We start from the raw sequence: 15,956 nt of genomic DNA on the forward strand, positions 1-15,956 counted from the left end.
ATAATAAATTATTGGACATGGCGGGAAGAACTAATAAGAATGGCCGAATGCTATGATACGAGCCCAGATTATCCCTCTTGTGTCTATAATTTAAGTACCACACCCTACACTCAGAGAAAATCAAATCTCATACCAAATGGATGTCTAATCAATTGATATATATATATATATATATAATAATAATAATAATAATAATAATAATAATAATAACAATAATGAGTACGGTTGTTTGGTAGAGTTTAATAAATAAAAAAAGCTAGGGAGCAATGCCAAATAAATTATAAAAAAGAGGAGAGAAAAGAAAAGGGAGATTACGCTCGTTACTTTGAAAAAATATTATATCTGGAATCTAGACGTAGCACTTACGTGCATTGCTCTAAAAAAATATTATGTCTGGAGTCCGAACACAAGCTGCGTCCGGATGACGATTGCGATCTATGAGAAGTAGCAGAGGAGAAAAAATAAATAAATAACGACCTCCGAGGTATGTTTATTATGCTACAAGCTCTTACGTTAAGACTCAAGTTTAGGCTTGAATCGACTTTGTTTGTTAGCTCCTAAGCTGGCTCAATTAAATCCATACGATTAAAACCTAAATCATCTCCATCATTGAATAATGGGCAATAAGCTCAAAATAGAAAAGCGAGTGCAACATCAATAATCCTACACTCATCATGAAATCATCATACCTTTGGTTATATAAATCAAAGTTGTAAATCCCACTTACGAAGATCAATCATTCTCCACGTAAGTACTGAAGTTGATGAGACTGATATTAATGAAATTCAAGTAAAAAAATAAAAAAAAATTGTAAATATAAATATTTTAAGCATTTAACTCTATTTGATGGTCACATTGATTGAAAATCTCAAGGGATGGGACACTATTTTCAAAATACCATCATATTTTAAATAAAATCTTTGTGGATTGAAGTTTAACAGGGACATAAAAATTCAATGAATCAATAAAATATAAAGCATTCAACTAAAATTTTATCACCTAAAAGCATTTTGCAAACTCCATTCGCCTATTGTAATAATTTATCAATGATGATGTTAAGCTTACATAGAAAAGAATAAAAGAAAATTTAAAAAATTTAAATTAAAAAAAAAAAAAAACTATAGAAAATTTAAAAAATTTAAATTAAAAAAAAAAAAAAACTAAAGCTTACAATAAATATACTATTACATTTATACTAAATTATGCCATTAAGAATGTGGTGTGTGAGTTTTCTTTTCACGAGATTTGACCCCCAACGGCTTCACAAATATAATAGCTACCATGAGAGCCTTTAGACTAAGTAACTTCGCCCAACAACTACATTATATTATGATCACAATTGCATACTAATGAATCATTTCTAACCCAACATTCTTGGCAAAATAAAGCTCATTTTTTTTCAAATGAATTGTCTGCTTATAACCAGCTGATTACATTATAAACAAGCTTAATTTCAAGCCAAGCTCACAAAAACCTTTGGTACACATGCTCAAACTTGAAACAATATCACAAAAAGCTTGAAACAAGCATGTGCCAAGTCTTCATGAGCTTTTGTCAAACAAACTAAAGCTCAAACAATCTTGTGCTCCACTCACCTTGGTTTATTTGCAACCATGCTTTTGTCTCATGTCAAACCTTGAAATTTTTGTTGTCCCGACCATAATTGTCACTGCTCACTTTAGCTACTTGAAGGACTCTAGTACCACTCACCATGCTGATTAAAGGCCATACCTTCAAGATTCTTCTATCCTCAAAATTGCTTTTTTAAAAGCCATCATCACTTCTTAAGATAACTTCCCCATGGACAAATGCCTTCAAATACAAGACATCTAGAATTAGATTAATTATACTTGTATTGTGTCCCAACATGTTTGCTCCCATCGATATAGCCTATGTCAAAATTACCAATAAATATTTACCAACCAGTTTTACGCCTATATAAACCCCAATTTTGAGCTATATTTCATGTGCAATAGCTCAAGCATTAAAAAAGAAACTCTATATATTATGAATTAATAGATTTTTTATAGTTGTGGAAGTTTAGGTAAAATGTTTTGGGGAGTGACTACGACAACTTCTTTTGTATATTAAAACATCTCCACTATATTGAAATAAATTAAAAAATTAAACAACTTGCAAATTATTTGGTATCTCATGTCTATAAATTTTTATATTAGTAAGCAAATTCTGATAAATCTCGAAAAATATTTTTGCAATTTTAAAAAAAATTAATAGGATTTACCAGAGTAAATATAATAAAGTAAATATTAAATAAAAAATACAAATGTATATCTCCAAGTGTATAAAGAGATTTTTAAATTAATTATTAAGTACTTATATAAATTATTAATTATTAAATTTAATCTTTAACAAATTATATAAATTAAGAAATACCTAAAATTTTATAAAATATTTAAGAATTAAAAAAATTAAATTCATTACTTTGCTATTAAATAATTACATTTTAATTTATCTAATTATAATTAATAATCGATTATTTTCTCATTACTTCCCCTCTCTACCCGAAACCCTTGAGGTTGCCACCGTCGCCCTAAACGTCGCTTATCTCCCTCTCCCTCTCCCTCCCGGTTTCGCTCAAAACCATCGCCTTCGTGAACCAACCTTCCCGATAAAATCGCCATTAGAGCAAGCTTGGAAGGCAACGATGGGATCGCGGCTTACAGAGACCACTGAAAGTCCCATCTTTCTCATCCTTCCGCTCCGCTCCGCTCCTACCAGAAACCATTGAGGAAGAGGTAAGCCTGTTCGTGCCATTCTTTCTCTTTGCTCGTTCACTTCGCTCGTACCGGATTTACTAAATACGCTGATTCACGGGATTTACTAAATCTGGGATTTACGACGAATCGGCCGGATTTTGGGATTTGACAAATCTCAGGATTTACGGAGATTCATTTTGCCGTTTGGCAGGATTTAGCCTAAATCCTGCGTAAATCCTGATTAATGCCGACTACCAAACAGCCCCTAAATCCCGTAAATCTTTCTTTCAACGGGATGTACTAGATCCTGGATTTATGGCTAAACGAAGAAAAAACAGGATTTAAGAACCTGTAGGATATAAAGATGTCTTTTTCTGTTTCGCAGAATTTAGTTAAATCGTGCTTGAATCCCACTCAATTCCTTCTACCAAACAGCCCATTCTTTGAATTAGAGTTCATCTTTTGGCGTTGCTATATAGATCCACCGTTGATATAATGTTGCCGGTGGCGTGTAGATCTATAATCTACAACTGAAGTTTGCTCCTAATTTGTTGAAGCTTTGCCACCCAAAATTTACATAAATTTTGTAATAGCCAGTTTTAATAGAGAGGGAGAGCATGAAAGATAGAGGAGGAGGAGGAGGAGTAGCGGCAGAAGGAGAAGAAGAATTAGTTGTAGAAGAAGAAGAGGAAGGAAGAAGAATATTTACCTGTGAGATAAGAAGTTGAGGGAGGCTATGTCGAAGATGTCTTGTTGGAGAAAGACAACATCACGTTCAGTTGCTTGTGGGAAGGAAGTAGGGGTGGCGTTGTTCTTGCAGGAGGAGCAGATAAAGTTGAAAACAAAGGCTTATATGCATCATTGTCGGTGTGCAGGAAAAGAGATGAATCAAGCGGCTTTGGGTAGGAGATGAAAGCTCCTGCCCTAGACGAGGAAGAGGAGGCTGCATGTTGGTTTTGTGCTAGCGCAGGAGAAGGGGAAGCCGAATTCGACCATCCTTTGTGTGCAAAGGAAGGACGTGTGTGGGAGGCTTCAACACTTCGTGTGATAGGGGAAGAGCCGAAGCGAAGCCATCAATCTCCCTGGCGTGCACAACTACTGAGGAGCCAAGCAAATCACTAAAGTTTAATGTGACTGTTTTAGCATATTAATTATGAATCTAATATATGTTTAATTTTTAAAATATTAATAGTAGATTTAATTTAATCAGAATTTTTAAAATATAATTGGAGAGGTGATCGAGGTAGGAGCAACCGAAAAAATTTTAGTGCGGTATGTTCTACTCATGTTTTTTTATTTAGAAGATATGTTAATACTTAAAATAATGTGTAACTGAGAAATATTTTAGGATTTTGATGAGAATAATTGTTGAATCAAGATGATTAAGAGAGATTATAAGATTAACATAATGCTATTTTTTGCCTTTATAGATACTAAATAGCGGATAAAATCAAAGATTAAGTGTCTTCAAGAATCATCAAATAGATTCAAGGCGAGTAATATGTTTCAGAATTACAGTAGTATTTATTATTTCTAGATGTATTTTAATTTTAGTTTTTCATTATCATTGACCCTTCATATTGTTCTATATAAAGCATGCATATTAACAATTATATATTAATAGTTGCATTATAGTTTTCCTAAGAAGATGTTATATGAATACATAATATGTAGATTCCATTATAAATACATATATTTGCTTATTGCATTATCTATATATTTAGTAAAATTGCATTTTATTCATCAATAGATAGAGATAAAGTATTTCATAAGTAAAGAATATATGATATGAATAATGAAATAGTGTATGCATGATTGTTTGTATGTGCATGAAAGAGTAGTTCACCTCCTTACGGTACAAGCAGTGGATGTTGGTGTACCTATGTGGGTAATGTTATCCTATCACCCTTAACAATTGTGATGTTTAGACCGTTAACTGATGTGCTTAAAAGAGAATGTCAGACTCGGGCTAGTAGACACATTTGTATTTCAAACACTCGTGTAAATTAGATCACGATCCATTTTGCCGATGGGATGATATTAACCATAGGTGTGTTAGGTTATGTTTTGACGGTGCTTTTAAGACATGTGAATTTAATAGCATGAAATAAAAACAAAGTTAAATATTAACCATGACAAGTACAATTAAAGTTAATGCGTATCGAAGTTTAAGTTATTTTCATTGAGTAAATTTCATGAACACATACATTAGATTATTATAAGATCTTTTATGGTGAAATATAAAAGATCAACATTCGTATTGCTTGTTTTTTCTTGAGTTATTGTAGTTTATAAGGGTTATTGCTCCACTGGGTTATTTTAGATAACTCATTATATTTTAATAATTTTTCAGATGTAAGTTTTTTAATAAGATGAATACTAAAAGAGCTACTGTGTAGAGGAGGCGAGAAAATAATTGAGTAGATAATAGTTTTACTTATTAATTAAATTACTTTCTTTAGTGGTTGTTTCATGAATATTTGAATTTTAAACTATTAAGGATAGAATTAGAATAATAGAAAATTAAATTTTACCGTCCGACCATCTGTTCCCATCTTAGTTAATTATAAGTCTTGAATCGGGTCGTGACAAATTTTTCAAGTATTTATTGCATTTCTCATGAGATAAATCTGATATTATTTTTTATAAATTGCATTTTTCTCTGTTTGACAAGTAATATTTAATTTATGTGTTTTAACATAAGTGAGAGTGTAATAATAATTTGACCACAACAACACGACAACCTCGTAGTTTGATCTTCCTAAGAATGGAGGATGCTTTAGCAGCAACTACAAACAAAAACTTTTTTTTATAGTGGCTTCAGAACTAATTTTTTTGACATTTACAATTATCCCAAACAAACTCTTATCTCATGCTTTTCTCGCTTTCTCCTTTTTTTTGAGTCCATGCTCTTTATCGTTCTTTATGCCATTTTGTCGCTTTGTGGTCTCCGGTTGTCTATTTCGCCATCTCTTATGATTCTTGAAGCAACAACAAATTCACTCAAATCTTTACTTACTTTGTCTCTTTATTTTTTAAACTTGTCCCGGTCTCTCTTCATACTGTAAATATGTCGCTGGTTTCTTCTTTAGTTTATTCTCGCTATGCTATTATTTGTCTATAAGAGTGAGGCTTAATTTCTACTTTTTTTTGCTAGTCAACTAAGTTGGTTTGGGAGATCCAACTTTTGTTTTTTTTAATGCTGTTGCAATTTTTGAATCTTTCAATGAAGTTTTCTCAAAATTTTCTAGCTTTTTCAAGGAATCTCTATTCCTTTTTTAGAAGTTTTTACAGTTAAAATGAGATCTTAAGATTTAGTAGAGTTATTTTTTTCCTTTTTTTTTAATATTGACGTCCATTTCTTAACTGATATTTTTGTATGCAGTATATCTCCCTTTGTTTAGATATGCCTTGCCATTTGCTGTTCTTAAGATGTGCTTGTTTTTTGTAGCATTTTTTGTTTCTTAGATTCTTTCATAGTTGGATGGTTTTCTTGGCGAATAAATTATTTTATGTGGGATATTGAGGTTGATGGCATGTTTTCATGAAGTGATGTTCTTTAATAGCTATTCTTCTTTAATTTGTTGCTGTTAAGCCACGATGTTTTAGAATTACGTCGTTTTACATATGTTTTAGTGATGAAATTTAACTGTGAAAATAACATGCTTGTTTGCAAATCTTGTTTTAGAAAACTCTGGGTCTTTTAATTTGTAATTTAAATTTTAAAATAATTATTTTTAATTTGAAATTTATATTTATTTAAGCCTAAGTACCCTAAGTTGAGCCTAACATGAACATATTGTTTTTGAGCATAATCTAACATGAGTTTAAATAGAATAAAAATCAAACAAGCTGAACTCGAACATAGGCCATGCTTGCTCAAATTGGGCTAGTTTTATCCTTAGTACTTTCTTTTGCTAGTTCAACAGCTAGTTACATTTTTTATCTTTAATTTCAACAGTAATTTGAACCGCAAGCAATAAAAGTTGCTTAAGAAACAAAAAAAGGAAGCATAGTTATATGATGTGCAACATTACTGTCTTGAAGGTGATGCAAATCAGTAGGATTAGGAGATATGAGCCCTAGCTAGATGATGCTTGCAAAATCAATTCTTTCATCCTTTTTCCTCCCTTCTTGCAATTCTTCTTCTGTTCTAAATTTCACTCACATATTTTGTTTGGTCTAGGTAGAAATTAGTTCTAAAGAGGACCTGCCATTTTGGCCTGCTTATGACAAGAAGAATCCATAAATTTTCCTTCTTGTTTCATCTTAAAGCAAATTCTTTAGTTTGGTAGATGATTTTTATGAAATGTACAAAGATTTGAGATTATAATTGATGCGCTTTGTTTTTAATTTATCAAGCATGCATTTGTTGTGAAGTAGTCGTAACTTGAAAGCGATGTTGTGTCGAATAGATCAAGTCCATGAAAGATGCTTCTTTTTTTTGTAGAATTCACAATTATTTTTATAATTTAATTGTTGTTCAGAACGTGAAAGGAAATTCACACTCATGCAGCATGCTTGGATTTGAGATTCCCCTCCCCTTACTTCTATGAGCCAGGTTGCAAAATTTTACCTGTAAGTAAGCCAATCTGCATATTACAATCAAACATGTATATTTTATCTTTGGGCATTTACATACATACCACCAATTCCTATGTATTTACTTATCTTACACTTAAATTTTACTTTTTTACATTTATACCACCCAAATCTTTCATTTCACATAAAAAATACTGCCGTTTTAATTTTTTAAAAGTGAAATACACCTTTGCAAGCATAGGCACGATGGTATGCATGTAAAAATTGAAGCTTAGGTGTTGTATATGTACATGCATAGGAATTGAGTGGTATGCATGTAACTCTTCTTTTATCTTTTCAATTCTGAAGAGATTCTTGCTAATCTGTTGTAAGGTCAGGGTCATAAGATGGGCATGTACTATGACATAGATGATATTCTACTGGAGGAAGAGGTATGTGCTAGCCAGTTAGCCTTTTTCTTCTCCTTTCTTTAGGTTGTGCTGGAATGGATTTATAATCATATAGGTAGTTCTTTGCTGACACGAATATTATTTCTGTAGCCTATTTCTGTTATTTTTCAAATAGGAGCAAATGGAGTTGGTCTACTTGATCCTAGTTCAGAAACAAATAGTGTAAGTTGTACATGAAACATAATTTTTTAGAAACTACTTATCTAACACCTAAAGTTTGATATTTACACTTATGACACTGTGGTGTCGTAAATCTATGCGTGTAAAGGTGTATTTCAATTTTAAAAAGATGACGATTGTGTTATTTTTTATGTGATAAATATTTGAGTGGTATGTATGGAAATATGAATGTTTAGGTGTTAGATATGTAAATACATAAAAAAAATCGTATGGTTTGTTATGCAAATGGCACAAACTTTTTTTTCTCTTTTTCTTTTCCATTCTGCAATTTATGTTATGTTCTGAAGTTCTAGAATATTTGCAATGCTATTTGGTTCAGATAGAAAAGAGTGCTAAAGTTGACTTGCCATTTTGGCTTGCTCACGTTTAGGTGTTAGATATGTAAATACATAAAAAAAAAATCGTATGGTTTGTTATGCAAATGCCACAAACTTTTTTTTTATCTTTTTCTTTTACATTCTGCAATTTATGTTATGTTCTGAAGTTCTAGAATACTTGCAATGCTATTTTTGTTCAGATAGAAAAGAGTGCTAAAGTTGACATGCCATTTTGGCTTGCTCATGAGTTGTACTTGAGACAAGCAGTATCAATCAATGTTCCTCATTGTTTTAGCCAAAAGTAAGTTTCTTAGCATGCTTGACGCTTTTTGAAAAATGAACAGATATTTGTGATTATGTCCAATTTGACATCAAACAATGCATATATGTATGTATGTATGTATGTATGCATGTGTATGTTGGGAAGTAGTTGTGACATGAAATCATGTGTTTTGAAACTATGCCTTGCAAATCAAATTTGTGATCGGATGCTTTCTATATGGTAGAATAAGCAATCATTATTAGAATTTAATTGGTGTTCAGGACGAGAAAGGAAATCCAGGCTGATGCAGCATGCGTGGATTTGAGATTCCGCTCCCCTTACTTCTATGAGCTGGGTTGCAAACTTTTACCCCTGTATGTAAACAAATCTATGCTTTTCGCTTGATACATAAATCGATTCTGAAGAAATTTTAATCTTTTAATCTTTTAGTGAGTACACAAGAGGAAGAGGGATAAAGAAGAAGTTATTCTTATATTTAGATTTTAATTATTTATTTCTTTGGCACAAAAAGCCTATTCTCATGGCAATCTCTGATTGCTGACAGGGTTACAGACAAGAGCATTGGTCCTTTTCTTCAATATGCATTCAGTAGCAGATACACTGAGATATTGTGCAAATCACACAGCATCACAGGAGCTACACCCAAATTCTCCTCCAAGCTCACAAAGGAAGAATCCCAATGTAAAGTTTCTTCTAATTATCTTTTGGTTCCTTTACATAAATACCACCCTATTCTTATGCATTTATTTTATTTTTACATTTCTACTACCCAAATCTTTCACATCACATAAAAAGTATCACCATTTAACTTTTAAAACGTGAAATACACCTTTTTCTTGCATAGGGGACGTGGCTTGTATGTAAAAAAATGAAGTTAGGTGTTAGATATGTAAAAATAAATAAGAATCTGAGTGGTATGTATGTAAATCTTTCTTATCCTTTTATAATGATTGCATACTAATGCATTCTTTAATATAATAATTAATGAAATGTGTTTGGATTCTAAGTGTTTGAAGCTGCTCGGTCGTCAATGGTTGCGTTTAAGAAATGGAGGATAGGTGGATCAAGGTTGGAGAAGGCTTCTATATTAGGGAGAAAAAGAAAGCCAACAATATTGAAACAATCCTCAACTACATGAGTTTGTTTTTTTTTTAATCAGCTTGTCAGCACTGTATTGTAATTCATTGACTACCAAACTAATCAATCACAATTACATTAGAATATCACTGTTTTGTTGTAAAATATAATGATTAGGAGGAGTCTGCTTTTAAGATTATTGTTAATGATGTTTTAAGTTGTGATTTTATCTTCATTAGTTGTATTGTGTTGTGGGTGGCACGGTTTACTTGGTTAATTTCATTTTTTTTTTTTAAATTTAGTAACTGTGTCTTTTTTTATTTGATGTTAAGAATTTGAGTATTATATAGGGAAGTTTTGGTGTTAGATGTATAAATATAGCATGTAAATGCCCCAATTTAGGGAAATTTACATGCCAAACAATTTTTATGTATTTATATTTTTAACATCCAAAGTTTGATGTTTGTGTATTAACTTCCAAAGTTTAATATTTCACATTCATAACATCCAAAGTTTGATGTCTAAAATACGAAGGAGAAGAGAGAGGGAAGAGAAGGAAGAAGTCACAAGAAGGAAACTTGTTTTCTCTTGGGCAAGTTGAGTTGACATGTTCATAAGAGGTCGCCGAGGGTGTGCTATATTCAAGAAGACGATGTGAGCCTCTATGAGGGAAGATTGTTTACGCGTACTCGAGAAGAAGCTGAAGGAGGAAGGATCATGTGGTTTTTCCTTGTCAGATGAGAAATTATTGCATTAGAAGTTTTGATATAATTTTGCATCAGGACTCTATTACGATCTATCACGTGTACTATCAGATACACCTATGTATTAAATTGGGGGCTTGCCTGTATACGTGGCAGATCTTGATTAGAGTCATGATGCAAAATTGTGTAAAATTGTATCAGACTCTTGATGCAATAATTTCTGGTCATATGAAGCTTACGTGCTCAACTGACCACTGGTGGTAGAAGAAAGAGGAGGAAGAAGTGCGGCTCACGTTTGTACGAGTTAAGGGCAGAACAGAGCGTCTAATAAGTGAGTGAGCGTTTTATAGTATTAAGGAATTTTAAATAAATGTTTAGTTTTAAAATGTTAATGGTTGATTAAATAAAATGAGGATTGAAGCTATAGAAATCTCGGATCGGAGGAAAATCCAGAATTAGTAAAAAAAAAAAAAAAAAAAAAAAAAAAAAAAAAAAAAAAAAAAAGAGAGGTATGTTTACTGTTAATTTCAATGCAGGATTTGCATAATTACTTTAATGTACTAATTATCATTTTTTATTATTTAGATCAGAAGTAAAAAAAAGGCAGGAAGAAGTAACTTCAGTGGAGTTGGATGTAAAGATTTATGTATTAATTATGTTTGTGGTTTTAATTAAATGCCATTAAGTAGAGTATATGAATGTCATGGAAGAGTTTTTTATTTAAAATATAATTGGGAAAAAAAATATTTAAATTATGAATTCTATGTTAGAGAGTTATTTTGGAAATAAAAATTCTTAAATATGCACCTGTCCTGCATACATGTGAATTTAGTAGAAAGAAAGTGAAGGGATAAGTGTTTCAGATGTCTCTTAAAGTTCAAAGGGGGTCATCACTGATTTATGTATTAAATTTAGTTTCTTTTATTTAAAAATGTTTCACTTATTTTAGACTCATTAGAGATAATTTTATAATTGAAAAAAAAAAGAACTAATTGTTTTGTTATTTATGTTGGTTCATACTCTGCATTGCACATAAAAGAAAATAAATAATTTCTAATTATAAAAAAAATGAAATATAATTTAAATAAATATTTAAAGCGTAAGTCTATCGGGAGTCATCTTTTATAGTTCTGGGAGTCATCTTTTATAGTACTGGTAGAGGATGTAATTGTACTCGTGCACGATAAATGATAAAGAAAATGCCAAAAGAGTACATTTATGATAGAGATGATAAAGACATGCCTTTATAATATGTTTGTACATAAAAATGTTTAAATGTCAGATATGTAAATACATAACAATTATGTGGTTTATATTTTAGAAAGTGAAGAAAAATATAACAAACTAAATCAAAATAAAAAAAAAATTAAGAAATTCTCCCTCTCTTTAAAAAAAAATAATTAGGGATATTTATATACATACAACTCAATTCTTGCCTGTACATATCTAACATCTAAACTTTAATTTTTACATACATGCCACCATCTTACCTATGCATCACATGTATATTTCACTCTGTAGAAGTTAAAATGGTGATTTTTTTTTTTTTGTTTTTTTTTGGTGATATGAAAAATTTAGGTGGTGTAAATGTAAAAAAGCAAATATGAGGCTTCTGTAGTGCCAGCTTATTGCCTAAAGATGTCGTAATGTGCTTGATGTAGTGACAACTAACCCGTTTGGGGTAGCTTATAAGTGCGGCGGACCGTTTGGTTCCCGCGTTTTGTCTGCTTATCCAAAAACACGATTCATTTTTACAATAAATGCAGGCTGAAGGTTAAACCCGACGGTCGATCTGCAAGCAGCATTTTAGATTTATTCTGAAATGCACAAGCTATCCTAAACGCAGCAAAAGAGGCACAAAGATAGTTGGAGCGTGGACACATGCTAAAAAAAATTTTGGTGTGTAATGCGCTTATGCCAACTCAATAAGATTCTTCTTATTCATACTAATAAAAATAGGAAATTACATTTTGCGTTGAAAAAATAACTTCTTTTTAAATTATTTTTAAAATATTACCATTAACATATGAAACATTACATTAGGGGTTTAAGTTAGTCAAGCAGACTCGTAAGCCAGCTTGAGTTTAGATCTATAAGTGGCTCATGAACTGAGCTTGAGCTACTAAGGTCAAGCTAGCTCGACTCAACTTAACTCGTTAACTCGTGAGCCGGCTAGTTTAAAAATACATCAATGTAAAGCATATTTAAAAAATATTAAATTTGAAAATTTTATCTATATAAAGTACTAAAAAATTTAAAAATCATATTTAATATTTTATATTACATGTTTTCTTCTTATTTTTCTTCTAATTGTTCAATATGTCTGTGTTTTATTATAAACTTAATATTATTTTCCTCTTTTATAATAAACAAGTTGGCTCGTAAGCCTGCTCGAACTTGTACAGTGAAGCTAGAGCTCGAACTCGATAAAATTAATCAAGCTTGAGCTACAGCAGAGGGTGACTCGAGCTCAACTCAACTCGTTTACACTCATAATTTACATACTTCGCTCAATTTCTATGTATTTATATAACTTACATCTAAACTTCAATTTATATATTTATACCACCTTATTTTTGCATGCAAATATATGTTTCACTTTTTAAACATAAAATAGAGATATTTTCTTACATCATAAAAAGTATTTGTTTCATATAAATTAATGCTAAAAAAAGAGGTGTTAGATACACAAATACATAAAAATTGGATGCTATATTTGTAAATGCACTTATTTTAGAATTTGAACAAAAATTTTCTTATTCATGCACATTAATAAACTTAATTGTAAAAAAAAATTCCTCACCAAAATCAATTAAAAAGTGGGAGCCAAACAATTATTAAAAAATATTACTTCAGGAGTTTTGATGCAACGCTTCATCCGGACTCCAATCACTCCTGGTCGTGCATATCCTACAATGCATTAAACAATTTAATTTTTTTTTTTTTTTACTTTCGGGGTCTGGACTGTACACGTGACAAACAGTGATTGAAGTCCTCATACAATATAATATTTTCTCCATGAATTGGGGGCGACGTCAATTTAGTTGATAAAAATCATACACATTTTTTATTAAAACAAATGGCTTTTGCATACATGCCACATAATTCTTAATTGTTTACATACGTTTCATATATAAATACATATCACACAAATCTTGGACATCATACTAAAAGTACCACGATACCTAAGTTTTTAAAAGTGATATAATAATAAAATCTTACAAATATAGATATTAAAAGTTAAAATTGTTAGATATGTAAATTAATAAAAAATTTTTGTAATTTACACTTGTTTTCGTTTGTGTTTTACATTTATATTAATTTTCATCATACTAAATACAAAAAAAAAAATAATTTTTTTATTTATTTAAAATCAAAATATTTAAAAATATAATATTCAATTGCAATCTATTCTTTTTAGGAGCCATTATATGCACTAATATCTAAAATTTATTTTTTTTATCTGTGCCACCCTTATCTTTTATCCAAAAAAATCATCATTTTAATTAAGCAAAAAGTGAAATACACCTTTTAATGCATAGATAAAATTACATGTAAAATTTAAAATTTCTTTGTTGTAAATAGGGGTGTAAACGAGCCGAACGCGAGCTGAACTCGCTCTCAAAAAGTGTATTTGTGTTCGGCTCGTTTGCTTAGCGAGCTGAACACCAAACGAGCCGAATAAGAGCCGTTCACGAACAAATTGTCGTTTTGACAATCGTTCAAGAATGAAGAGTCATTTTAACAACCCTTATCACTAAGCCATAAGATGTTAAGGATTAGTGCAAGATTTAAAACATCATTTGGATCTAATTTAATAATTTTTATTTTATTTTCTTCATTAATACTATTAATTGATTATAAATCTTTGTAGCCTTGTTGCCAATTAAATTTTTTAAAAACACTACTCATCAAAGATTTATATATAATTGATTAGTAGTATTTCAAGCCAAAACGAGCCGAACACGATTAAACAAATATTGGCTCGTGTTGTTCATGCTGAAAGAGCCGTTTTGACGGCCTTAATTGTAAATACGGGAATTGAATGGCATGTATGTATAATCTCACTTTTTTTTTTTACTGTTTTTTTAATTTTTTTTTTTGGGCAAATTAAACAGTTAAAGTTAGTCAAAAACAGAGATAACCCCACCAACTGAAGGCACTGAATTTCACGTTTGAACAAACAGCTCATCAGCCAGCGTGCCATACAAAACTCGTCTTCCAACCTTTTCCCCAGAAGACAAAAAGCGCAAACAAAAAACAAAAATCTCCCAAATTTGAAACTCAAGTAGCCGTTTGAATCAGAACACTTAACAGAGACCTCACTCCACTCCCATTATCATCCCGCTAAACCCCTCTTCTCCATTTCGAAGAGAAAGAGAGAGAGAGAGATGTCAGAAGTAGCTGTAGCACCATGTGGTTGCAGAGCAAATGGGAAGAGGGGAGGAAAAGGGGAAGTAGAGGAAAGACAATGCCAGATCTCTCTGATCACTCTTCTTGCAGCTACCTTCAAGAAATCCATGGCTCACTGCCACTTGAGAGAGGAAGAGCCAGCAATCGACATCAGTTGGCCTTCTGAAGTTCATCACATAGCTCATGTTACCTTCGACCGTTTCCATGGCTTCCTCGGTCTTCCAGTCGAGTTTGAGCTCCAAGTACCTCGCCAAGCTCCCAGCGCGAGGTACTCCAGTTATCTTTTAATTCTGCAAATACATATGTCCTTCGATTCTAATGAAATATTACAGTTTGAATGTATTTGGAATATCCCCTGAGTCGATGCAATGCGGGTATGACTCTAAAGGGAATAGTGTGCCGACTATTCTGTTGCTGATGCAGCAGAGATTATGCTCTCAGGGTGGTTTAAAGGTAGAACAAGACTCTGTATTTTTTTTTTAAATGGTTGTCTTGTTTTTAGAGTAATTGAAGTTGATTATTTGTTTTCAGGCAGAAGGAATTTTTAGGATAAATCCCGAAAATGAGCAGGAGAAGGAAGCAAGGCAGCAGCTCAGCAAGCTGGGCGTTCTGCCTGATGGCATTGATGTTCATTGCTTGGCTAGCCTGATAAAGGTTTGATGAATTTTATTTGGGATTTCTTGAAAGATTTGAATTTTTTGAAGAAAATGTTTATAATAAGATCTATGTTTAACATTTAAACTTGGAACAAATCAAATTTTTTATCACTCAGTCATCAACATGAACATCAAAAAAAAATTTTTTTTTTTTCATTATCATCTCTCTAAAATCAGAAAATTGTAATGTTATATCACTACTTTACAGGCCTGGTTCAGAGAACTTCCTGAAGGGGTGATGGACAGTCTCTCCCCAGGACAAGTTCTTCAATGCGAAACTGAGGAAGATTATTCCGAGCTTGTGAAGCTGCTTCCCCCAACACAAAATGCACTCCTCAATTGGGCGGTTGAGCTCATGGCAGATGTGGTTGAAGAGGAGAACTCCAACAAGATGAATGCCAGAAACATAGCCATGGTCTTCGCACCAAACATGACTCAAGTATACTTCTTATAACTCCTTCCATTATCTATATTTTGAATTCATTAGCTTCAAGCTCAGTAATGAATCTAAAAGTCTTCAACCTTTTGCAGTTATTGGATCCCTTAACTTCTTTGATTCATGCCGTGCAAGTCATGAACTTGCTCAAAGCATTGATACTTAAATCACTGAGGGAAAGA

The 15,956-nt window shown here is 31.7% G+C and overlaps 2 protein-coding genes across 6 annotated transcripts in view; both read left to right on the forward strand.

Annotated features, from left to right (window-relative positions):
* Positions 1–2,522: 2,522 nt before the first annotated feature.
* LOC110033407 (DNA replication complex GINS protein psf3-like) overlaps positions 2,523–15,956 on the forward strand; it is a 52,920-nt gene continuing 39,486 nt past the window's right edge. The window contains exons 1-8 of one of the 5 annotated variants that reach the window (XM_020737374.1): positions 2,523–2,756; positions 7,205–7,295; positions 7,632–7,690; positions 7,799–7,870; positions 8,406–8,506; positions 8,749–8,841; positions 9,033–9,169; positions 9,496–9,766. In XM_020737374.1, the coding sequence (XP_020593033.1) occupies positions 7,646–7,690; positions 7,799–7,870; positions 8,406–8,506; positions 8,749–8,841; positions 9,033–9,169; positions 9,496–9,626 (579 nt within the window). In that variant the 5' untranslated portion in view covers positions 2,523–2,756; positions 7,205–7,295; positions 7,632–7,645 and the 3' untranslated portion in view covers positions 9,627–9,766. Of the gene's footprint in view, positions 2,757–7,204; positions 7,296–7,631; positions 7,691–7,798; positions 7,871–8,207; positions 8,253–8,405; positions 8,507–8,748; positions 8,842–9,032; positions 9,170–9,495; positions 9,767–15,956 lie in introns of those variants that run through there. The other 4 variants (XM_020737376.1, XM_020737377.1, XM_020737378.1 and 1 more) reach the window with 4 other exon arrangements.
* LOC110033413 (rho GTPase-activating protein 2-like) lies at positions 14,597–15,953 on the forward strand (the record flags this gene model as incomplete). Its single annotated transcript, XM_020737382.1, has 5 exons — positions 14,597–14,950; positions 15,015–15,135; positions 15,214–15,336; positions 15,547–15,777; positions 15,870–15,953. Coding segments are annotated over exons 1-5 (849 nt in total), but the record flags the coding sequence as incomplete, so codon positions are not given.

Source organism: Phalaenopsis equestris, unplaced genomic scaffold, assembly GCF_001263595.1.
Source record: "Phalaenopsis equestris unplaced genomic scaffold, ASM126359v1 Scaffold001173, whole genome shotgun sequence".
NCBI classification, from domain to species: domain Eukaryota; kingdom Viridiplantae; phylum Streptophyta; class Magnoliopsida; order Asparagales; family Orchidaceae; genus Phalaenopsis; species Phalaenopsis equestris.